The sequence below is a fragment of the Tupaia chinensis genome, unplaced genomic scaffold, assembly GCF_000334495.1.
Source record: "Tupaia chinensis unplaced genomic scaffold, TupChi_1.0 Scaffold140763_1, whole genome shotgun sequence".
Lineage (NCBI taxonomy): Eukaryota > Metazoa > Chordata > Mammalia > Scandentia > Tupaiidae > Tupaia > Tupaia belangeri.
Genome location: NW_006200633.1, coordinates 74,729 through 77,158, shown reverse-complemented (window position 1 = coordinate 77,158; position 2,430 = coordinate 74,729). Strand labels below are relative to the sequence as shown.

Sequence of the window (2,430 nt, the reverse complement as noted above, 5' to 3'; positions counted from 1 at the left end):
TATATATATATATATATATACACATACATACATACATACATACACACATACTCCCTCCCATCCCCTTCCACATCATTAGTTCATTGAATTTTATAAACTGGCATTGAAACATTACAAAGATATCTCATTAAACACATTTTGAACTTTTACAGTGCAACACATGTTAGTTTCTGAGGCGAATCGAAGGTAAATTTCACAAGGTTCTTGCTTCCTTCTTAAGCAACACTTGATGAAGGGTCTGTCAAACATTGGTAGTAGATGAAAATAGACCCAAAGCCTTTTTTTTCCTCCTCTATCTTAAACCATTGACCAAGTGTTTGATCCAAATTGCACAGGATAAGTTAAACTTAAATTGCATTCTATTAACCAATATGAGTGTATTTCCATAAGCATAGTTACACTGAAATAAGGTTTTAAAATGCAACAAACAAGCAAAATATGGTAAGTATCTGAAGGCTTCTGAAAGTACAACTTGGTTTGAAACTATCTTTTTCGTACAACTTAAGCAGAGACCTCTAACTCAGTAAGAAGGAAGAAGCATAGTAATTATAATTATTTTTTTAAAAAGAATGCCTTTGACAGAGAAAGCCAAAGAGCTATGAGTTTAAATTTTTTTCTCATTAGATTCTGGAAAATGAATACATTGAAGGCCAGGAAGTAGATTCTGAGGAAGCCTCATATCTTATAGTGATAAATTGAAGGGTAAATTAAAAATGATAAATTAATGAGCCCTCAAAATTATTCCACTAAATAATTCCAATATATGTTAACCTATTCATTGTGAGGTTTCTCCCAGCTTTAATCCTCAAAACAAACTTTTTTCATGTGCCTGTCTAGACACTGCCTAACTTATTACCAGGAAAAGACAAGTAAACCATGTAAAGGGTTGGGGTACGGTAGACTTTCCTCATCTGCGCATAACCACGCGGTCATGAACATGAGAAACTCTATTTCCTGTCTGGGTGAATTTAGGAACTACGCGTACACACCACCAGGCACTGAGACGCCTGTACTTAAGGGAGGAGGAAACACATCTGAGTAGGGAACACAGGCCACATGCTGCTCTCCAGCCTGCTGTGGGTGACAGTGGCCTTCACCTGCTCTGGTATGGAGGGTTCCAAACATGGGTAAGACTGCAGGGGGTGAAAGGAGGAAAGGACTGCACACAGTAGTTAGGTGCTTTGGAAGGACTCAGTGAGGAAAGGGGGGCTAAAGAAAAGCAAGTATAGTATGACTACAGTTTGGTTTGTCTTTGGGTCCACATTAGTTAAATTCTTACACTATTTATTTGTTACATCAGAGAATCAGCTCTGGTTTCTGATTTTCTTTTCTCTACAGGACCCAGTGTGGCCCAGAAAGTTGTTCAAATCCAGTCGGCTGTATCCAGGCCAGCAGGGACGGCAGTCACCCTGGAGTGTGCTTATGAGACCAGCCAGAGTTCTTACTTTCTTTACTGGTACAAGCAACTTCCTAGTGGAGAGATCGTTTTCCTCATTAGTCAGAGTTCTTATAGCCAGACTGGAAACAACGATCGCTACTCTGTCACCTTACGGAACTTAGCTAAATCCATCAGCCTCACCATTTCATCCTTGCAACTGGAGGATTCAGCGAAGTATTTCTGTGCTCTCTGGGAACTCACAGTGTTTGAAGTGATAGTAAAAGCTGAACAAAAACCCCAGAGCTAAATAAGAGAAACCAGCTTCCCTGCTGCAGGAGCCCAGCTGAGGTGCACACCTGCAGATCCCAGACAAGAAGTAGTGACTCTGGTTGCTTAATCTGTGGTCTGGATCAGAAGTTTAATTCTACGTAAAACCTTCTATTTCACTTGGAAACAGGTGTCCATGGCAACTTTCTTGTAGTACAGTCTCAGTCTTGAAGTTTTCATTTAAAATAAGTCATACAGAACATGTATAAAAGTGCTAAGTTGAAAACATTTGTCCCACAATATTTTAAAATGTCAATTTCACTTAAAGATGCTCACATCACAAATCTGAATCTAACTGTCTGGAATTGCCATAAAAACCATTTCCCTTGACCTTTTCCCTTAGGTTTCATACATGTTAGGTGTCAGAGAAGCAGAACCCCTGTGAGCGGTATAGAATTGGAGATTAATTATGAGCTTTAGATCTTACAGTTGTTGGAGCTGGTGGAGGCATCTGTGCAAAGCTGTTATTCTTGACTGAATTTACTGTAGGGCTCTTAGGTTAACATTCAGGAAGGAAAGTTGGGATGTGAATAAGAGACTGCATAGACTGTGACGGGTAAGGAAGTGCTGGAACCCCTGAGGACAATTAGAACCTACGAGGAAACTAAAACTTGCCTGACTCTTACCCAGACCACCAGCAACATGTGTGATTGGCCACGGTTCCTGGAGCCTGCACCCACCTGAAGAGGAAAATCATATGGTAGCTACCTCACACCTACATTCCA

At 40.2% G+C, this 2,430-nt stretch overlaps 1 gene segment (V, D, J or C); it reads left to right on the top strand.

The window, feature by feature from the left end:
* Positions 1-1,006: 1,006 nt before the first annotated feature.
* Positions 1,007-1,685, top strand: LOC114004958 (T cell receptor delta variable 1-like). The segment is given in 2 exon segments: positions 1,007-1,105; positions 1,339-1,685. Coding segments are annotated over 2 exon segments (396 nt in total).
* The last annotated feature ends 745 nt before the right edge of the window (positions 1,686-2,430 follow it).